The sequence below is a fragment of the Chiloscyllium punctatum genome, chromosome 23, assembly GCF_047496795.1.
Source record: "Chiloscyllium punctatum isolate Juve2018m chromosome 23, sChiPun1.3, whole genome shotgun sequence".
NCBI classification, from domain to species: Eukaryota; Metazoa; Chordata; class Chondrichthyes; order Orectolobiformes; family Hemiscylliidae; genus Chiloscyllium; species Chiloscyllium punctatum.
Genome location: NC_092761.1, coordinates 83,531,114 through 83,551,390, shown reverse-complemented (window position 1 = coordinate 83,551,390; position 20,277 = coordinate 83,531,114). Strand labels below are relative to the sequence as shown.

Here is a 20,277-nt window from a genome sequence, read left to right as displayed (position 1 = left end):
GTTCTTTATAGCTGTCTTGACAATGCTCAGTGGACCCAGTGCAGTGCAACAATTAAGTCAGGAACCACTCCTGATCTCTTCCTCACAGCGAATACATGAATTGGATTCAGTAGCAATTGGAAAAGACCAGGCTGCTTCTAACATTCCATTGCCAGAGAGCGCAGAGTGGTGATATGATGTTCTATGAAGTTAGAGGCTTTTGGAACAAAATAGCATTACTGGATCTTGAAACCATCATCATGTAAAGAAATCTGGGTCAACAAATGCTGAGCCTAACACTTAAGGAGTTTTTTGAACATAAAATCACAAGATGTAGGAACACAAGCACACCATTCAGCCATTGAGTCTGCTCCACCATTCAAGGAGATAATGGGAGTACAGTTAGGTCATTCAAGGCCAAGTACAAGCGTCATGGAGGACAGACAGTGATTCAACAGAGTTGAGTCGATAGAGATCTGATTAACCATGACCTTATTGAAAGGCACAGCTGGCTTGAGGGGCCCTCTCCTCAGTTTTGTGTTCAAAAGGAACAATCTTAAAATATTAAGAACAGTTTAAATGCCCAGCAAATTCTCTAAAGGGGCAGAAGGTTTAATATCCCTCATTATCTCTGAGCACAACTAGGCAAAACACTTCAAATATCGTGTGAACCTACCATTACTGGGAGACACATTGACAGAACTATCTTCCATCTTGATGGACCTCTTGTCTGTTACTTCCACCTTGGAAGGTGACCGTGTTGGAGAATCTGTGGGTGGATAGGCGTAATTGGTTATAGAATGACAATAGAGAGACTCTAAATATGTTACTGTAGCTGTGTTTGAGCTCAACGAAGTGGTGACAGCCATGGGCACTATGAACCATGATGATACCTAGCTCGGACAATAAATTAAGTGCGTTATGTGTAATTACACAGTATATGCAGCACAGAAACAGCATCAAGCCGACTGCACCACATGAGAATTCTCACACCTTTATTTTATTCCACCCAATCAGCATAATCCTCTTTGCCTTTCCTGTTCATATATGTATCTAGCTTCCCTTAAGCCAACTGAAGTTATTCCCCTAAACTATTCCTTACAGTGGCAAAGTCCACATTCTAATCACTCTTAGTGTAGAAAAGATTTCTATTGAATTCACTGAAATCATGGGCACTTAAGGAGGACAAGGGGTGATCTAGGGCTAGATTGGATAAACACATGATGGATGATCTAGATGACCAAGGAGTTCAGAACCAAGGGTCATCATTTGAGGATTTGGGGTAGGTCATTTACAAATGAGACGAGGAGAAATTTCTTCATCCAGAGAGCGGTGAGCCTGTGGAATTCTCTGCTTCAGAAAGTGGTCGAGGTCAAACAGCAAATATTTTCAAGAAGGACTTAGATACAATTCTTCAGGCTAAAGGGATAATAGGGGATGGGTGAAAGTGGGAACAGGGTAGTGAATTGGATGATCAGCAATGGTCCTGCTGAATGACCTACGCCTGCTCTGATTTTAGAGTCATAGAGTAATACAGCATAGAAACAAGCCCTTCGACCCAAACTGGCCCTTATTGATCATGGTGCCCACTGAGCTAGTTCCAATTGCCCTTCCCATCCATGTACCTATCCAAATGTTTTTTAAAACGTTGCTATTGCAACTGCCTCAACCACTTTCACTGGCAGCCCAATCTGTATACAGAGGAACCTCGATTATCCAGCATTCGATTATCAGATCATCAGATTATCCTGCAAGATCACAAGGTCCCGATGCTTGGCTATTATCTAGCATTCAATTATCCAGAATTTGATTAACTGAATGAAATACTCCCTGCCCGTGTCCTTCGGATAATCAAGGTTCCCCTGTACACAGTACTCTCTACATTAAAAAGTCACCCCCTCAGGTCCTTCTTAAGCCTTTCCCCTCTCATATTAAACCTATGCTATCTAGTTTTCAGTTCCCCATTCTGGGGGAAAAAAAAGACAATGTACATTGTTCCTATCTACGTCCCTGATGATGCCCCTTTTCAATGTTTCAATGTTTAAGAGGCTACTGTCCTACCATGTCTGTCCTGGCCAACAAGCTGCCAACCAGACCAAGCCTGCTTTCCAGCTCCTGGTCCATTGTCCAGTAGCTTACAGCATTTCCAAGTGCATTGAAAAGATTATGCGACATTTTAACTGAACCACATGTTCAAACCTTAAGTTCTGGATCCCCTGTTGGAATTATTCTTGACTATCTTAATTATGGTTCCCCAAAAGTTAAATCACGCTACAATTACATTAGGGTAATCGTAGACATTCATCAGTTTTTGCCACAATCTTTCCTTTCCTAGAAAGCAGAGAGCACCAGCCTGTTCAAACTTTCTTTATCGGTACAGCCTCCCATTGTATTGTTGTAGAGCATTTTCACATCTCCTCCCATGCCTCTGTGTCCTATGCATTGAGAACTAAACTGATCAACTCCTCCACTTCTTATTCTACAGTATTAACAAATTGCCGAGTGCACTGGGGTTGAAGCAAGAAAGAGAGTCCATAAACTCAATGGCTGCACATCTGTCTAAAAAGAGAGAGAAGATGAGCAGATATTGGAGAGCATGAGGAAAGTGCCTTCATTGAAAGACTCTATCCAACACATGATGTGTGTCATCCAACATTACTTCCAGGATGAAAGACACAATCCATATTTACGCCCGTTGTCCATTGTCCAATATTTAACCCAGGTGACCATTCCTAGGTGAACCTTTGTTACCAGTGGGCATGCCTCATAGCCAATTCTGGTCCTGACTTCTGTTAGCAGCTATGGGAACTGCAAACAGAATCATAAGCCCTTCTTCCACTACACCATTGGAGACATTATGGAAAATCAGACAGGTCTGGCCCTAAATTGCAGAGAGATCAAATTTTGTAATATGAAGTTTGAAGAAAAGTTAACAAATTTGGGATTGTAAAAATGGTGATTCAAGAGGTGCTGACATTTTTAATTTGACTGAAATGTTGACGAAGGTGTTTCAGGTGAGATGTTCAATATCCCATAATGCAGAAAGAGGCCATTCAGCCCATCGAGCCTGTACCAACCCTCCAAAGAGCACCCTTCCCCACCCTATCCCCACATTCCCCAGGGCTAATCCACCTGCATATTCCTGGACACCATGGAGCAGTTTAGCAATGCCAATCCACCTAACCCATATAGCTTTGGACAGTGGGAGGAAACCCGAGCACCCGGAGGAAACCCATGCAGACACAGGGAGAATGTACAAACTCCACACGGACAGTCACCTGAGGGTGGCATCGAACCCGGGTCCCTGGTGCTGTGAGGCAGCAGTGCTAACCACTGAGCCACACGTAGATTAATAGGATATTATCAATAGACCATCATCTCCTATTTTCTACCTATAATCCTTAACAATGACAAGGTAAAGCTGTCAATGGCCTGCATGTTTGTGAATTATGGTTAAAAGCATGAATCAAAGAAAAATGAACTCTTGCACAATTGGACCAGTGCACGGACACTGTGGCCTTCCTTATAATCTGCAGTTTTTAAAACAGACTATTTTCTGTTTGCTTTCCAAGGACAACCAGAACTGAACCCTCCAATCCATAAATGGAACAGCTGTCACCATTGTCAGCACAAATAGAAATTGTAACCTTACCTATCTTTCCATCGACCTTGGGCCGGGATTGGATGGTCGTTACCGTTGTCACTATGGTGCCATCGGGCATTATGGTTCGATCCATTTCAATCTTTTTTGTAGGGGTGACTGTTCGTGCAGGAACCAGTGGCTGGACTATCTTAGAATCTGCAGGTTCTATATAACTCAACTGCAAAAAAAAAATCCATTGTTTTATTACTACATATTTCTAACTGCAAATTCCCTCCACTCATCGCGTTTCCACAGCCATCGATCTTTGCTATCCTGCTCACTAGCCAATTAAAAAAAAAGGATTTGTTGGCTATCTTAGCATTTATTGCCCAACTCTGATTGCCCTTTAAAGGATGAGTTATAATTTTAAATAATATTAAAAATCACACAACACCAGGTTATAGTCCAACAGGTCATAGAATAGAATCTCTATAGACCATTCAGTCCAACAGGTCCACACCGACTCTCCAAAGAGCATCCCAGCCAGAATCACCCCCCTACCCTACCCCGGAACTCTGTATTTCCCACAGACAACCCAGATATCTCTGTACACAACGGGCAATTTAGCATGGTAACTCCACCTAATCTTAACATCTTTGGACTGTGGGAGGAAACCGGAGCACCCAGAAGACACCCACGCAGACATGGGGAGAACGTGCAAACTCCACACAAACAGGCGTCCGAGGTTGGAATTGAACCTGGGTCCCTGATGCTGTGAGGCAACAGTGCTAACCAGTGAGCCACCATTGTTTCTAAGTCTGGAGTGACATGTGGGCCAGACTGGGTTTAACAGAAGATTTCCTTCTTTAAAGGACACAGGATTTTTACAACAACCCAGTACTTCTGTCACCACCTCCCATTAGTGATATAAATGTTTTACTCCTCACTTACTTACTTGATATTCACTGGCTGCCACAGCAAATGGACCAGTGTCTCCAGGTTTTTGTGTGACAGATTCAATGACTTTGCAGAAGGAGGCCATTCAGCCCATCAAATCTGCACCAGTTAACAAAGTTCTGACTGCACTAACCCCACTTTTCAGTTTATTGAATCTACCGCCCTGAAGGCTGTTGCAATACAAGTGAATATCTAAATGTTATTAAAGTTCTGACTCGACTGTTTCAGTCTCCCACTAGAGTGAAAATAAAACCTTCAACTCTCCTCTTTGCCTTCTCGTTCTTACCTTAAATCCAACTCCACTGCTTCGTGGTCCCTCTACAAATAGAAAAAGTGCCTTTGTATCCACCATCTCTATATCCCTCATAATCTTACACAGGTTCTGTCTTAGCCTTTGCTGCTTCAAACAAATAAGCCCCAGCCTATCTAATCTTTCCAAATAACTTAGTTCCTCCGATCCTGGCAGTACCTTTGTAAATCCCTCTGTATTGTCTCTAATGCAAACACATCTTTCCTAGAGTGGTGACCACAACAGCACACCGTACTCCAGTTGTGGCTCAACCAGTACTTTATACAGTTCCAGAATATTATTATATAAAGACACTCTCTGCTACTTGGCCCCATTGAACTTTACCCTACACTTGCCTCGATATCAAACAATTCAATGATAAGATGGTTCAAAACAGAGCTCTACACATAATAGAGGATTAAACCTAGAATTGGGCGGCTTAATTACTGGATGCAGGTTTGCTCGCTGAGCTGGAAGGTTCACTTTCAGACATTTCATCACCATACTAGGTAACATCTCCAGTGAGCAGGCGTCCTTTTTGAGTGCCCCCTTGACAACTCAGGAAGTGCAGGAGGCGGTGAGGCTGCTCCAGAGTGGTAAAGTGGGCCAGATGGATTCCAAACTGAGGACGTGGACCCCATTTACCACCCGCTGAGAAAAAGAATAGGAAATGACATCACCACAGGAAATGACATCACCAACCCAAAGAAACCCAAACATATAAATAGAAAGCAGGAAACATCAGTAGTGCTTCATCCGAAGGCTCATTGAAGATGTTACCTACCATGGTGACAAACGTCAGCTCAGCGAGCAAACCTACATCCAGAACCTCAACCTGAGCTACAAATCTTCTCAAAACTCGCTGGCTTAATTACTCACGAGCTAAAGTCTGTAAGTTGTTTAGGTTGAATGTACTTTCCTTGTCACTATTTTGAGCCAGATGCACCTGTTCAATATTTGTGGCCTGCAACATGAGCTATTTTCACATTTACATCAAAATTGAACAGAGAGGATTTTTCAGTTTGAGTGCGCCACTACATCCTTCGGAGGTACCTAACAGTTTCTGATTAAAGAAGGGAGACCAAAAGGCAGAGACAACAAAATGGAACAAGCAAAGGGCTTAATAAAAGTAAAAGCAGCGTTTGGCAAGACTGGTGGGTTACCTCCAGTGACACTGATCCAGTCAGAGTATTTGACATCTTCGGAGTAGCTGTTAATGGAAAGTTATGACATCCAGAAGGGGATCTCCGAGATAAATCCAGTGGGATCACACTCTGCCCTAATACCATGTCTGCAAAAGAATGAACAGGGTCGGGTGATTGCTTCTTATACTGGTCTATATCATCTATTCACCCATCACTGGGTACAGTGCACAAACAGGTCCTCACATACTCCATGATGACCCAACTGAGACACAGTCTATCAACCCATGAAGCCATTGCACAACCAGCTTCAGCACTTTTTGTGACATTGGAATTCCTGGAGATTTTTGTAGTACATTTTGTTAGGTCTGACTGTATGTGGTATGATTCTCAGACAGTATACATCATCACAGGAAGTAACAGAATGTCTTAAAACCTTGTCCTCTCTTGCAACTTCATGTTAAGTTGAAACCATAGTAAGATGTTTCTTTATAGAGTTATAAAGATGTACAGCACCGAAACAGACCCTTTGGTTCAACTCTTCCGTGCTGACCAGATATTCTAAATTAATCTAGTCCCATTTGCCAGCATTTGGCCCATATCCTTCTGAACCTTTCCTATTCATATACCCATCCAGATACCTTTTAAATGTTGTAATTGTACCAGCCTCATTCCATACTCGCCCCACCCTCTGCATGAAAACGTTGCTCCTTAGGTCCGTTTTAAATCTTTCCCCTTTCACCTTAAAACTATCCCCTCTAGGTTTGAAAAGACCTTGTCTATTTATCCTATCCATGCCCCTCATAACTTTATAAATCTCTATAAGGTCACCCCTCAGCCTCCAACACTCCAGGAAAAATAGCCCCAGCCTGTTCAGCCTCTCCTTATAGCTCAAACACTTCAATTCTGGCAACATCCTTGAAAGTGATCAAAACAAATTTAAAAGTTTCACAAATAGCAGGGAGACCAGAATTGCACACAATATCCCAAAAGTGGTCTAACCAATGTCCTGTACAGCTGCAACATGATTTCCCAACTCCTACATTCAATGCACTGATGAATAAAGGAAAGCATACCAAACGCCTTCTTCATTATCCTATCTACCTGAGACTCCACTTTCAAGGAGCTATGAACCTGCACTCCAAGGTCTCTTTGTTCAGCAACACTCCCCAGGACCTTACCATTAAGTGTATAAGTCCTGCCCTGATTTGCATTTCCAAACTGCAGCAACTCACATTTATCTAAATTCAAGTCCATCTGCCACTCCTTGCCCACTGACCCATCTGATCAAATTCCCGTTGAACTCTGAGGTAACCTTCCTTGCTTTCCACTGCACCTCCAATTTTGGTATCATCTGCAAACTTACTAACCGTACCTCTTATGTTCACATCCAAACTATTTATACAACTGACAATAAGCAATGGACCCAGCACCGAACCTTGTGGCACACCACTGGTCACAGGCCACCAGTCTGAAAAGCAACCCTTCACCACTACTCCCTGTCTCCTAACTTCAAGCCAGTTCTGTAACCAAGTGGCAAGTTGTCCCTGTATTCCATGTGATCTAACCTTGCTAACTAGTGTCCCATGACGAACCTTGTCGAACGCCTTACTGAAATTGAAGACATCCCTTGTGCAGCATTAGAATTATTATTTGATTTGTCACAGCAGAATTTTTCATTGTCCTTTAACAATACAATAAGACCAAGAGTGTGTTATAATTTTCTCAGTTGCTCAAGAAAAGAAAGGCATATGCTCCCCTCTCATTACGACCATAACAACCAGTAAAAAAAGTTAAGATTCAACTCTTGTAAATTAGTCTCTTTTCCTGCCTAAGGGCTACTTAGCAACACCAACAGTTCAATAATGAGCCAAACAGAAATTTGGTCCAGTTAGTTTGGATTGCTACACGTGTTCGATGAATAGGCAGAACTAACCAGGGTGCCTAGGAAATTTGGGATTGGGGTCTTTGGGTTATGTGTCCCTCAATGATATATATTTAAGGGAGAGGGATGAACACAGACAAAAGAAATGAATTATACAGAAAACTTGTCTACATTTAGTGCTTTGGAAGCTGCCAGATCGTGAAGTTTTAAACTGAGTCAGGATGGAGGGGTTGCAATTCTACTCCAAACGCTTGATCACAAAATTAACCTGACAGGCCAGTGCAGTACTGAGGGGGCACTGTACTGTAGGGGATACCTGACAGGCTAGTGCAGTACTGAGGGGGCACTGTTCTGTAGGGGATACCTGACAGGCCAGTGCAGTACTGAGGGAGCACTGTGCTGTAGGGGATACCTGACAGGCCAGTGCAGTACTGAGGGAGCACTGTGCTGTAGAGGATACCTGACAGGTCAGTGCAGTACTGAGGGAGCACTGTGCTGTAGGGGATACCTGACAGGCCAGTGCAGTACTGAGGGGGCACTGTGCTCTAGGGGATACCTGACAGGCTAGTGCAGTACTGAGGGGGCACTGTGCTGTAGAGGATACCTGACAGGCCAGTGCAGTACTGAGGGGGCACTGTGCTGTAGAGGATACCTGACAGGCCAGTGCAGTACTGAGGGGGCACTGTACTGTAGGGGATACCTGACGGGTCAGTGCAGTACTGAGGGGGCACTGTGCTGTAGGGGATACCTGACAGGTCAGTGCAGTACTGAGGGGGCACTGTGCTCTAGGGGATACCTGACAGGCCAGTGCAGTACTGAGGGGGCACTGTACTGTAGGGGATACCTGACAGGCCAGTGCAGTACTGAGGGGGCACTGTGCTCTAGGGGATACCTGACAGGCCAGTGCAGTACTGAGGGGGCACTGTGCTGTAGGGGATACCTGACAGGTCAGTGCAGTACTGAGGGGGCACTGTGCTCGAGGGGATACCTGACAGGTCAGTGCAGTACTGAGGGGGCACTGTGCTGTAGGGGATACCTGACAGGTCAGTGCAGTACTGAGGGGGCACTGTGCTCGAGGGGATACCTGACAGGCCAGTGCAGTACTGAGGGGGCACTGTGCTTTAGGGGCTAGCTGACAGGTCAGTGCAGTACTGAGAGGGCACTGTGCTCTAGGGGATACCTGACAGGTCAGTGCAGTACTGAGGGGGCACTGTGCTGTAGGGGATACCTGACAGGTCAGTGCAGTACTGAGGGGGCACTGTACTGTAGGGGATACCTGACAGGTCAGTGCAGTACTGAGGGGGCACTGTACTGTAGGGGATACCTGACGGGTCAGTGCAGTACTGAGGGGGCACTGTGCTCTAGGGGATACCTGACAGGCTAGTGCAGTACTGAGGGGGCACTGTGCTGTAGGGGCTAGCTGACAGGTCAGTGCAGTACTGAGAGGGCACTGTGCTCTAGGGGATACCTGACAGGTCAGTGCAGTACTGAGGGGGCACTGTGCTGTAGGGGATACCTGACAGGTCAGTGCAGTACTGAGGGGGCACTGTACAGTAGGGGATACCTGACAGGCCAGTGCAGTACTGAGGGGGCACTGTGCTCTAGGGGATACCTGACAGGCTAGTGCAGTACTGAGGGGGCACTGTGCTGTAGAGGATACCTGACAGGCCAGTGCAGTACTGAGGGGGCACTGTGCTGTAGAGGATACCTGACAGGCCAGTGCAGTACTGAGGGGGCACTGTACTGTAGGGGATACCTGACAGGTCAGTGCAGTACTGAGGGGGCACTGTGCTCTAGGGGATACCTGACAGGCCAGTGCAGTACTGAGGGGGCACTGTACTGTAGGGGATACCTGACAGGCCAGTGCAGTACTGAGGGGGCACTGTGCTCTAGGGGATACCTGACAGGCCAGTGCAGTACTGAGGGGGCACTGTGCTGTAGGGGATACCTGACAGGTCAGTGCAGTACTGAGGGGGCACTGTGCTGTAGGGGATACCTGACAGGTCAGTGCAGTACTGAGGGGGCACTGTGCTGTAGGGGCTAGCTGACAGGCCAGTGCAGTACTGAGGGGGCACTGTGCTGTAGGGGCTAGCTGACAGGTCAGTGCAGTACTGAGAGGGCACTGTGCTCTAGGGGATACCTGACAGGTCAGTGCAGTACTGAGGGGGCACTGTACTGTAGGGGATACCTGACGGGTCAGTGCAGTACTGAGGGGGCACTGTACTGTAGGGACCAGCTTCTAGATAAGAAGCATTGTCTGATTACTTCACTGAAAGTTAAAGTTCTCATTTTAATTTAAAAATTTAAAAAACAGTGGACAAGTTCTCAGTTCTCAATTTTGAACCCTTGAGTAATCGTACTAGAAGTACACTCGCTGGTCACCATCACATTACAGTTTATAGGAGCTCACTGTACAAGCGTGCTGATACGGTGTTTCAAACATTTAGTGACGTTTATTTTTGGGACATCTTTAGGTTCCTGAACGTCACCATATAAATGCAATATTGCTCTTCTTGTTTATTTCCCTATTTGACCAATTGAACACAAGGCCTCTGGTCATTTCGAAGCTTGTTGTTAATGAGATTGAGTTCCAAGCGAACACTTACTCTCACTTCGCTCCAACTTCTCCATGATTTTCACCTTCATCTCTTTGCTTCTTGCCCCCAGCTCACTAGAAAAGAACAGAGAGATGAAGAGATTAATGGGAGAACACTCAATACCAAAACAACCATTAGAAGCAGGCAGAAAGAATAAAACGAATGCAACTGGATAACTCTCTGAAAGAGAACCACCAGTTCCTGCCCCGTGGAATCTGTTTCTTTCTACCTGGACTCAATATGTTTCTCCCCTTGTCCAGTCCCTCCCATTTACATCCATGATGCTTCTAATGCTTTATATTAGTTTCAGAATTTCCAGTTTGCAGAAACCAGCCACTTCCTTCTTGGACGTGCAATCACTTGACACATCCATCCCCGGTTAGGATAGTCTCAGCCCTCCACTTATTTGTGGGAAGAAGGACTGTACTATCCCCATCCACCCCTGATCCTCCTTGGCCTGTCCAAGCCAGTCCTCACTCATCCAAATTCACTTTGAACAACTTCTCTTTTAATTTCTCTCATTTTCCTCAGGACAGAGGGGTGGCCGTGGGTAGCCTGTCTCTTTGTGGGGTACATGGAACATTCATTGTTCCAGTCCTATTCCGGACCCCACCCATAACTCTTTCTCCGGTTCATCAATGACATCATCGGTGCTGCTTCCCTCTGTCATCTGGAATTGGAAAAATTTATCAATTTCGCTCCTGATTTCTACCCTGGTCCTATCTTCACTTGGGCGAAAGTGGGTACTGCAGATGCTGGAGATTAGAGTCAAGATTATAGTAATGCTGGAAAAGCACAGCAGGTTAGGCAGCATCTGAGGAGTAAGAAAAATCTATGTTGTTTCGGGCAAAAGCCCTTCATCAGGAATGAGGCCTGACCTGCTGTGCTTTTCCAGCACTACTCTACCTCTGACTCCTCCCTTCCCTTCCCTGACATCTCCGTTTCCATTTCTGGGGATAGGATGGTCACCAATGTCCACTACAAACCCACCGACTCCAACAGTTACCTTGACTACACATCCTGCTTCTTGTAAAGACTCTATTCCATTCTCCTAGCTCCTCCATCTCTGTCACATCTGTTTTGGTGATGCCAACTGCTGCAGGGGGGGCTTCAGAATTGTCCACTGATTTCCTCACCAAGAATTCCCCACCATGTGGTAGACAGGGCACTTAGCTGGGTCTGACCCATCTCCCACACTTCCCCGTCAGCCCTCCTCTTGCCTCCAACTACAGCGATAGGGTCCCCCCCCCAGTCTTCACTTAAGCCCCCAACCCCTCCCCCTCAGCATCTACACCGAAAGAGTGTAAGCCGCATTGGCCAGGGTCCCAGGTTTGATTCCAGTCTCAGGTGACTGTGTGGAGTTTGTACATTCTCCCAGAATCTGCATGGGTTTCCTCTGGGTGTTTCGGTTTCCTCCCAAAGTCCAAAGATGTGCAGATTAGGTGAATTGGCCATGCTAAATTGCCCATAGCTTTAAGTGCTTTGGTCAGAGGGAAATGGGTCTGGGTGGGCTATTCTTCAGAGAGTCGATGTGGACTTGTTGGGCCAAATGACCTGTCTCCACACTATAGGGAGTCTAATCTATTTTCCATCACTCCCAACAGCATGTCCAGACAAATATTCCCCACTCCTCCCTTGTCAGCCTTCCACAGAAACCATTCCCTTTGAGAACTCCTCCAATCCCAATACCTCCCCACACTCCCACCGCACCTTCCCATGTGACCACACAAGATGTAACATCTGCTCATTTACTTCCTCCCTCCTCACTATCCAAGGCTCCAGAACCACCTTCCAGAAGAAGCACTGATTCACCTGCACTTCACTCCATCTAGTCTACTGTACTCGCTGATTCGTCTCCTCTGCACTTGGGGAGATGAATGTGGAGTGTGTGTTAACTTTGTAAAAACAATGACTGCAGATGCTGAAAACCAAATACTGGATTAGTGGTGCTGGAAGAGCACAGCAGTCAGGCAGCATCCAACGAGCAGCAAAATCGACGTTTCGGGCAAAAGCCCTTCATCAGGAATAAAGGCAGAACGTCTACAGTCTGTCCACAAAATGACCCTGTCTGCAACTCCAACACACTGCCGTGCTCCTACACCAACATTGCTGCTGCAGTGTTCCAGTGAGTCTCAGCACAAGGGCAAAGAATAAATCTCATTTTCCTCTTGGGGACCCTGCAGCCTCTCTCACTCAACATTGAGTTCAATAATTTTACAGCTTGATTCCATCCTTCCATGTTTTGTACCCACCTCCACACCCTGTTCCTGTCATGACACAGGATGCCTACAGCACTGCACACCCATTCTCTCCTACTCTCAGCTCTCATTCCACTTCTTTAGCTTTTCTTCTGTCCTAGCCTGCTATCAGTAGTCCCATCCCTACCCCTTTCATATATCTTTCTGTCCAGGCTCCATCGACACCTATCCACTCACCTCTCCCCCACACCCACACCCATACCTCAACTTCAGCAGAAACATCACATTTCCTAAGCTGCCTGCAGTTCTGATGAAACTCAAAATATTAACTCTGCTTTCACCCGTCAGATGTTGCCAGACCTGCTGAGTTTTGCCAACTGATTCTATTTTTGCCTGTAACATAACCATCGTTTTACTCTGAAAATAACAGATCACTAACTCGCTCTCTGAATTTGTGAGCCTCCGAAATATACACCTCCGTTTCCTCCGAGTCACTGCCACAACTATTGCCTCCAGGTGGCACTACACAATAGTCGGGCTGGAAAAGCACAGCAGGTCAGGCAGCATCCGAGGAGCAGGAGAGTCGACGTTTCAGGCATAAGCCCTTCAACAGGAATGAAACATTGATTCTCCTGCTCCTCGGATGCTGCCTGACCTGCTGTGCTTTTCCAGCACCCCACTCTCGACTCTTATCTCCAGCATCTGCAGTCCTCACTCTCTCCTAGTTGATTTTGATACTGCAGAATAGCAAGACACCCACAAAGTTCCAAACTCTCTCTGGACTGTTCTGCACCATCAACTTGTGCAGTAAGTCCATTCAAAAGGAACAAGCTTTGGACTTTGCTATGTACCTTAAACATGAAGGAAACTACATCCAAGTATTATTATTATCTATAGACTTAGGGATGGCTTATTTTAGTTTCTAATTCTGTCCCAATTGTTTATATTAATGGGCACATCTTTCAAAGGCTTCTTCGTCAATGCTACAATACAGCTTTTCAGTCAGAATCTTACTAATTACATAACATATTACACTGTTCCAGCTCAGATTTTTGCTGTTCTGACAAAACATCAGAGACCTAAAACATTCTCTCTCCACAGATGCAGCCTGAGGTGGGAGCATGTCAAACATTTTTTGTTCAGCCTTGCATTATCAAAGTTCATGCATACCTGTGCACGTAAGCTGTGTGTAGATTCCTGTCAGGGTCATTAGATTCTCTAACTGCATGAGAAAGCACAATTTTATGCTTTAAGGGCACAGCCTAGAGCTCATATTAAATACTGGAACATACATATGAGCCACATGTGTACTGTTATCAAGTACTCTAACGTGCTAACCTGTGCTGCGGCTGACATTTGAATCTCATCACTGCCAAACCTTCTTGTTAAAAATTACACAACACCAGGTTATAGTCCAACAGGTTTAATTGGAAGCACTAGCTTTTGAAGTGCTGCTCCTTCATCAATCACCTGATGAAGGAGCAGCTCTCTGAAAGCTAGTGTGCTTCCAATTAAACCTGTTGGATTATAACCTGGTGTTGTGTGATTTTTAACTTTGTACACCCCAAACACCGGCATCTCCAAATCAAAGCTTCATGTGGTTACTGTTTCTAGAACTGATTTTTGTTTTTTCTTTTTGATTTATTATTGTCACATGTATCTAAAAGGGTCTCTGTATAGAAACAATGGATTGCCCAGTTATGACAGAGACATGGAAGTTTGGTTTCTCACAGATGGCTATGCATCTTAGAAATCCTCCTTCTCAAAAGACAGGGAAGAAGAGTCTTTAAATATTTTTAAGGTGGATATAAGTGGATTATTAATACGCAAGGGATAGCCAGGAACATCGGGTAATCAGATCGTCTGTGATCTTATTCAAGGGGCTGAGTGACCTATTCCTGCCCTGATTCATATATTTACACATTCACTTCATAGGCCCACTTGGTTTTCTCTCCATTTTGTATTTAACTTATTCACTTTAGCTGCTACAGTTTTTTTCTCTGTGTACATTTATTTCAATTGTCGCACTCACTAATACATATCCCTTTAAAATCTGCCATCCTTACCTAGTCTGGCCTGCAGGGCAGGGAAATCTGCCATCCTTACCCAGTCTGGCCTAGCGGGCAGGGAAATCTACCAGCCTAACGCAGTCTAGCCTACCAGGCAGGGAAATCTGCCATCCTTACCCAGTTTGGCCAACAGGGCAGGGAATCTGCCATCCTCATGCAGTCTAGCCTAGCATACAGGGAAATCTGCCATCCTTACCCATCCTGCATATTCAAGTATCTGACAAGCTAGCTCTTGAATGTTGCTATTGAATCTGCCTCCACCATCTCTTCATTCCAGAGACTTACCACCCTCTGTGTAAAAAATCTGCCTTTCACATCTCCTTTAAACTTATCCCCTTTTACCTTAAACCAATGTCCTGTAGCAATTGACATTTCTACCCTGAGGAAAAAACTCCGACTATCCATTCGATTCATGCCTCTCATAATTTTTTAATATCTGTCAGGTCACCCCTCCCTCCCTGCAGCCATTGAAGTTCAAATAAAAACAAACCAAGTTTGGCCAATCTCTCCTTATGGCTAATTCCATCCAAAACAGGCCACATTCTGGTAAACATTCTCCGCACTCTCTCCAAAGCCTTTATATCCTTCTGTGGTGATCAGAATTGCAATATCCCAAAAGTAATTTTACTGAAGTTCTATAGTGCTGCAAAATTACTTGCCATTTTTTACATTCTATGCCCTGACTGATGAAGGCAAACATGCCATTTGCCTAGATGCCTAAATCCCTTTGTATGTCAATGCTTCTAAGAGTTCTGCCATTTACTGTATATTTTCTTCCTGCATTGGAGCTACCAAAATGCATCACCCCATATTTGCCTGCATTAAATTCCATCACCCACGTCTCCACCCAAGTCTGTAGCCTATCTATATCCTCCTCGCTAATCTTTGTTCTATAGAGGATGATGGAGGTAGATTCAACAGCAACATTTGACACATAAATTAGACAAACACTTGAAGAGGAAAAGTTTGCACACTATAGGGAGAGATCAGAGGGTTGAGACTAATTGGATACCAGCACTGTGGGCATACCTCAACCACAACAACCACCATGGTTAAAGGCAACAGCTCACTCCCACCTTCACAAAGCCAACCAGGAATGAGCAACAAATGTGGAACTTTTTCAAGGAGCAGATACGACGTGTCCTTGATATGTATGTACCGATCAGGCAGGAAAGAAATGGTCGTGTGAGGGAGCCTTGGCTGACGAGGGAGGTTGAATGTCTAGTAAAGAGGAAGAAGGAGGCTTACATAAGGTTGAGGAAACAGGGTTCAGACAGAGCAGTGGAGGGATACAGGATAGCCAGAAGGGACCTGAAGAAAGGGATTAGGAGAGCTAAGAGAGGGCATGAAAAATCCTTGGCGGATAGGATCAAGGATAACCCCAAGGCATTCTATGCGTATGTGAGAAACCTGAGAATGACGAGAACGAGGGTAGGTCCGATCAAGGACAGTGGTGGGAGACTGTGTATTGAGTCGGAAGAGATAGGAGAGGTCTTGAACAAGTACTTCTCTTCAGTATTTACGAACGAGAGGGACCGTATTGTTGAAGAGGAGAGTGTGAAACGGACTGATAAGCTAGAAGAGATACCTGTTAGGAAGGAAGATGTGTTGGACATTTTGAACAACTTGAGGATAGACAAGTCCCCCGGGCCTGACGGGATATATCCTAGGATTATGTGGGAAGCAAGAGAGGAAATTGCAGTACCGTTGGCAATGATCTTCTCGTCTTCACTGGCAACGGGGGTGGTACCAGGGGACTGGAGAGTAGCGAATGTTGTGCCCCTGTTCAAAAAAGGGAATAGGGATAACCCCGGGAATTACAGGCCAGTTAGTCTTACTTCTGTGGTAGGCAAAGTAATGGAAAGGGTACTGAGGGATAGGATTTACGAGTATCTGGAAAGACACTGCTTGATTAGGGACAGCCAGCACGGATTTGTGAAGGGTAGGTCTTGCCTTACAAGTCTTATTGAATTCTTCGAGGAGGTGACCAAGCATGTGGATGAGGGTAGAGCAGTGGATGTAGTGTACATGGATTTTAGTAAGGCATTTGATAAGGTTCCCCATGGTAGGCTTATGCGGAAAGTCAGGAGGCATGGGATAGAGGGAAATTTGGCCAATTGGATAGAAAACTGGCTAACCGGTCGAAGGCAGAGAGTGGTGGTAGATGGTAAATATTCAGCCTGGAGCCCAGTTACAAGTGGAGTTCCGCAGGGATCAGTTCTGGGTCCTCTGCTGTTTGTAATTTTTATTAATGACTTAGATGAGGGAGTCGAAGGGTGGGTCAGTAAATTTGCAGATGATATGAAGATAGGTGGAGTTGTGGACAGTGAGGAGGGCTGTTGTCGGCTGCAGAGGGACTTAGATATGATGCAGAGCTGGGCTGAGGAGTGGCAGATGGAGTTCAACCCTGCCAAGTGTGAGGTTGTCCATTTTGGAAGAACAAATAAGAATGCGGAATACAGGGTTAATGGTAGGGTTCTTAGTCAGGTGGAGGAACAGAGGGATCTTGGGGTCTATGTACATAGATCTTTGAAGGTTGCCACTCAGGTGGATAGAGTTTGTAAGAAGGCCTATGGAGTATTATTGTTCATTAGCAGAGGGATTGAATTCAAGAGTCGTGAAGTGATGTTGCAGCTGTACAGGACTTTGGTTAGGCCACAATTGGAGTACTGTGTGCAGTTCTGGTTGCCTCACTTTAGGAAAGATGTGGAAGCTTTGGAGAGGGTGCAGAGAAGATTTACCAGGATGTTGCCTGGAATGGAGAGTAGGTCGTACGAGGATAGGTTGAGAGTTCTCGGCCTTTTCTCGTTGGAACGGCGAAGGATGAGGGGTGACTTGATAGAGGTTTATAAGATGATCAGAGGAATAGATAGAGTAGACAGTCAGAAACTTTTTCCCCGGGTACAACAGAGTGTTACAAGGGGACATAAATTTAAGGTGAAGGGTGGAAGGTATAGGGGAGATGTCAGGGGTGGGTTCTTTACCCAGAGAGTGGTAGGGGCATGGAATGTGCTGCCCGTGGGAGTGGTAGAGTCAGAATCATTGGCGACCTTTAAGCGGCATTTGGATAGGTACATGGATGGGTGCTTAATCTAGGATAGAAGTTCGGCACAACATCGTAGGCCGAAGGGCCTGTTCTGTGCTGTATTGTTCTATGTTCTATGTTCTATAATGCTAGTCACAATAATACTCACAATCTATGGATGTAAGCTTGCTCGCTGAGCTGCAAGGTTCATTTTTAGATGTTTCGTCACCATATTAGGTAACATCATCATCTGGTGAAGCTTCACCGGTGGCTCACTGATGATGTTAACTAGTATGGTGACGAAACATCTGAAAATGAACCTTCTAGCTAAGGGAACAAACTTACATTCAGAACCTCAACCTGAGCTATAAGTCTTCTCAAAACTTGCTAACTCAAAATCTATGGAAAAATTAAAAAAAGGATGGTTCTTTCAAATAGTCAGCACAGGCATAATCGGCTGAATAGTCTTGACCTGTGTTGTACGGTTCTACATTTCTAACTCCTCAATCTCAAAGGAAACAATTGTTCAAACCTCCCCTCTCCCTTCTTCAACATCCCCAGACACATATCACATCCAGTCAGCCTACACAGACTGATCAGTAACAGATTGTATACGCAGTGCAGAGTGTATTCTCAATGGATTTTCAGAATTCCTTTCAGAATTTCAGGGTACTACTCACTCTTTGAAAAGACCCTAGGTTTCTGCTTGGTCAACATGTCCAGTTCAGAGTCTGGGTGAGGACAAAACTGAACAACTGATAAGAGATTGTGAGTTTGCACCCTAACTGCTGGCAGAGCAGGAAGTCCGTGCGTGATTTCCAGACCAAAATGGAATCATTGCTAAATCTATACAGATGGAAACTGTCCAATTTGTTGTTGTGATGTGATCCACTTACAGTGCACATTATTCATCTGGAATAAAAAGCTAAAATGGATGAAAATAAAAAAAGTGTTTTTTCTATTCCGAATGCATTAAAATATGTGTGGTTACAAAAAGTGACAAACATTGGTTTGTTCAGACTTTTTTTTTGCTTGAATCAATAATAGTTCCAGGAAACATTAAATTGGCCCCAAATTGATATGCCTTGAGTCATTTTGCTTTCAACGGCGTTCAGAAATGTTGCACATTGTTTCTTCTAGTAACAGAGGTTTTTAAAGTAGTCATTTGCAGTTTGCCTGCTCATGGCTACGATTTAATATTCTAGCCAGAAGCTATTCAGCTGAATACACACCATGAAATAAACATTTACGCAGACATTCTAAAGATGTCTAAAGTCTAAAGATAGACGTCACTAGGGGGTGATGCACAGTCCCTTAACAATCTACAGGGTTTGACCAAACCTAGAAGTGCAATGACATTTTTAATCTGTTTATTAGAAATTTCTTTCTAATATTGTGGAATTTAGTCTTGACACATCAATTTTCCAGGTAAATGCAGTCACGGAATGCTTGCAGCTGCTGATTAAAATGGTTCCAGCATTAAAACAAAAATCCCCAGAATAACTTTCAATTCCCCATTTGGGTCAAATCCTGTTAAGTTGTGCTCATTGTGTTGGAGTGAGTCACCACTTTTCACTGATGTACAAACAAGCTGAGGTTTGGGATCTCAGTTGATAATATTCTGGCCAGCTCACTGCTGTAGTGATGCCAATATAATGAAAAGAAATCAGAATAGAGGGATTGGTATCTGGGCCTTCAGTAAGCAGCAGTTATTCGGGCCTATGTCAGGGAACACCAAAGAATAAACAGACACCAGTGTCCTGTGTTACATTGCCTCTTCCACCTACCGCCTGCCCAAGCAGTCCCCATAGGAGTTTAACTGTCATTATAATTCTCATGAAATGTTCAACTATTTCCCTCTGTACAGTTACAGCCAGACCTGCAGATTATTTCCAGCCTTCTTTGCTTGTATTTCAGATTTCCAACCCTGCTGTATCTTGTGGATCATAGGTCAGAATTGTGTTATTCTGCGGCACTCTCGAATCAGGAGTCAAATTCAGTCCTGCACCCAGTCAGATCATCTCAAAAATAACTACAAACAACCACATTCCATTACCTTAATTAAAAGCATAGTATTACAGAATAAAAAAAAATTTGCCAAAGTGTTTTGTCTTGTACTTGTCAGGGCAATTCACAAGAATTACCCAAATTCAGGGAAAATAGGATTTATACCCATATGAGAAAGAGTGATGATTGTTTGGCAAATAGTCTCTGATTGACAGAATGCATCAGCTAATGATGACTGACAGTTAATTGCCTTCCAGAAGTGACCGTGAGCTGGAAATCCCAGTTACTTGGACCCTTAGAAATCCACAGTCAGTTGTTTTGGTTTCTTCCGTGTATATGCCTTTCTGTTAGCTCAGTTGACTGGATATTCCCCAACTCAACTAAAAGTAGGAACTGAGGCATAATGTCTACACGGCATGGCAGCAGCTAACTTCAGATTCATAGATTGTTGAGCGATGAAATGAATCTCCTCTATATCCAAGTTGCATTGGAATTTCTTCAAGGAAAAGCAAAAAAGCTCTCTCAAATAACACTGCGGTCATCTTA

The 20,277-nt window shown here is 44.6% G+C and overlaps 1 protein-coding gene across 2 annotated transcripts in view; it reads right to left on the bottom strand.

Annotated features, from left to right (window-relative positions):
• c2cd2l (c2cd2 like) overlaps positions 1–20,277 on the bottom strand; it is a 161,479-nt gene that overhangs the window by 12,828 nt on the left and 128,374 nt on the right. For both annotated transcript variants that reach the window (XM_072593312.1, XM_072593314.1), the window contains exons 8-11: positions 10,442–10,506; positions 5,972–6,099; positions 3,632–3,800; positions 656–748 (exon numbers count right to left, since the gene is read on the bottom strand). In XM_072593312.1, the coding sequence (XP_072449413.1) occupies positions 656–748; positions 3,632–3,800; positions 5,972–6,099; positions 10,442–10,506 (455 nt within the window). The remainder of the gene's footprint in view (positions 1–655; positions 749–3,631; positions 3,801–5,971; positions 6,100–10,441; positions 10,507–20,277) is intronic.